Genomic DNA, 2682 nt, shown 5'->3' with positions numbered 1-2682 from the left:
CCAGAAAGACTACATCCACCGCGACACCTGCATCCATGGCCTTTGTGACCTGATCGTAGAAGGCAATCAGGTTGGTCTGACATGATCTCCCCCTAATAAATCCATGCTGATTGCCCCTGAGCATCATTTCTGATGCCGGCCCATCACAAATGTGCTCCTTGATGATCTTCTCACTAGAGTCAGTCTAGTGTTCTTCTGCATGATGCCAGGGCAGTTGAAATGATGACAAATCCTGTACTGACCTTTCCTGCTTCCATGTAAACAGCTAAGTAGCTGTCTTGCTTGCTTCCAGAATGGAGGAGTACACCAGTTAGGCTTCTTAGACGGACATTAAATATGATCTTAAATTCCAAGCCCATCACAAAAGAGTTATCTGTGGATGGTTAAGAATAATTGCAAAACATGGTTAAAAAAAGAAAAAAAAATCTCATGTCAGTAATAAAGACACTGTTTCAGGTAGTGTAATCTCTACATAGCTTACCAATTTTGATACGACCACCTTCATTAAAGAAATAGATCCCTGTCTCCAAAGAACCATTCAGGCATGGAGGAACACCACTGTTCTGATGAGCTGTATCCATAAGTTTTCCATTCATCATAAAGTTTCTCAGGCAACCCACAAAACTGTTTCTTGGTATACTCTAAAAGGAATTTAAAAGCATGCATAATAATGATAAATATTAATCATCACAGCAATTTTTTTTGTAATAGATCAGTTAAACAGTTCTTTTGCATTATTTGATTGTGGAAAACACAAGTATGAACTGTATCTAAAGGCAAGAGTAAAAATGTACAAAGCCATTACATGAATGCCAGTGAATCATGAAAGAATCAAGTGTTCAAAAAATACTGTAATTGTGAAAAGGTTATAGAAAAATCTTAGCTGCAGTACTGCTATGTTGCAAGATGGATGAAAATGTGAATAGTAAAACAGCAGCAGTTCAATTTGGATCTCAGCCATCAAAAAAGTAAAAAAAAAATATATGTTTTAGGTTATTTTAATAGCTAACATTGATAATGCACACTTGAGATTAGAATCAGATCTGACATATACAGTCCCTTGTAGAATTGCCATGGTGATGAAGAAGAAGGAATCCCTCCCTTTTGTAATGAATATTACACTTTACCAGCTGCAATCAACATTTTACGGTAAAGGTGGGTTCCTAAGGACAAGATGAATTCAACTTTTGTAGGTAAAGGGAAATGAGGTTTGGCACATGGCAGTAATCAACATACTGACTAAGATGCTAGCAATTCATGTGTACCTGAAGACTGGTGTATAGTTGAGAAAAGAGTTTATAATTAAGAATTTATGGACATCATGTACAGATGGGCTTAGTTCAATGTCTGGGGATATCTACTGAATCCTACTCATAATGAATATCTCTCATTTTGATAGTTTATCATCTTCATTTATCATCTGGGGGAAAACATAACTTATACTTCCTTACCTGTGGTTTCAATGATGGAATCCCTCCCAGATAGATTACTGAATTACTGCTAAAGGTGGAATCACCTGCCAGGCTTCCTTGCTGGGCATGCAGACCATCAATAACAAGGCGGCCATTCTTTCCATCCTTACTGAATACCACCTTTGCAGGAAACAGGTACAGCCCAGTTAGAAACTCAAGACGAATGACTTTCAATGTAATTTATGCTCCTAAATATTTTGGGTACCTTTTGAAAATCTCAGACATGCACTGATATGTCATATAGTCTTAAAACTAGCATACTTTTCCAGGCCAATTTGAAACAAACAAAGATATAAAGGAAGATGATGAATCAAGTTTGTAAACAAAGGATCTTGTATGTTCACTAATCCCTTGGTGATCCAGGTTCTGATCTCCATTACTCTGGCATACAGGCAGAGTAGTTCCATGGCTTTCTATATATATACACTCACCAGCTTCAGAATAATGTGTAATGCTTCACCACATTGTCTCTTACTGGTCAAAGTGAATGGTTCCCTTTGCCCTTTGGGATGTTGAGCACTTGTGACCAGAGAAGTTGAGTGCTGTTCATGTTTCACATTTCGCACAATTAATTCTATCCCAAATGCTGTAGTACTTACAGTGTGCCACTGTCCATCATGATACTTTGCTTTGCTTTTGATTTTTATTTTCTTTCCGCCAGCACCGAATGACAAAACAAAACGTCCCTTTGAAATGTGAAGAGACATGTATGGGCTCTCAGGTTTGTCCCCTATAAAAAATATCAATCCTTCTGAAGATGCAGTCTGCACTTCTACAGAAAAATGTGACCTTGAGAGGAAAGAAAGCAATAAAGAAGATATAAAAACATTGCTTTGTTTAGCTTATGGTAGTTTCTTTCCCAAAACTCTTCAGAAATGTGCAAAGAGCCTGATTCTGCTGTCAGTTATGCCACTGCAAATCAGAAATCAGAGTCACTGGTGTAAGTGTGCATTTAAGTGTGATCAGAACCAGAGCCAAAGACAGTTCAATACTGTTATATTTATTGCAATCTCACTGTTTAAAGAGTTCTATTGGAATCCTACTGGAAGAAAAACATTAAATATTTATATTAATGAAATACTTGTGTATAAAATGAGATTAAGTGACTGAACACTGATATGCATTTAGTAATATAGAGCATACAGAACAGACAAGACCAATGGATATCTTAATGACACTAAGATGTGGGGGGACGTGGGCATGCTAGAAG

At 37.2% G+C, this 2682-nt stretch overlaps 1 protein-coding gene across 1 annotated transcript in view; it reads right to left on the bottom strand.

Annotated features, from left to right (window-relative positions):
* The window catches only part of LAMA3 (laminin subunit alpha 3), a gene marked incomplete at its 5' end in the record, with an annotated part of 261166 nt that overhangs the window by 10788 nt on the left and 247696 nt on the right, over nucleotides 1-2682 (bottom strand). The window contains 4 exons of the mRNA XM_019526339.1: nucleotides 243-373; nucleotides 482-641; nucleotides 1452-1592; nucleotides 2072-2261. Of these exons, the coding sequence (XP_019381884.1) occupies nucleotides 243-373; nucleotides 482-641; nucleotides 1452-1592; nucleotides 2072-2261 (622 nt within the window). The remainder of the gene's footprint in view (nucleotides 1-242; nucleotides 374-481; nucleotides 642-1451; nucleotides 1593-2071; nucleotides 2262-2682) is intronic.

Source organism: Gavialis gangeticus, unplaced genomic scaffold (genome assembly GCF_001723915.1).
Source record: "Gavialis gangeticus isolate Ggan-Ray unplaced genomic scaffold, GavGan_comp1, whole genome shotgun sequence".
In the NCBI taxonomy this organism is placed as follows: domain Eukaryota; kingdom Metazoa; phylum Chordata; order Crocodylia; family Gavialidae; genus Gavialis; species Gavialis gangeticus.
This window is presented reverse-complemented; position numbering and strand designations above follow the sequence as displayed.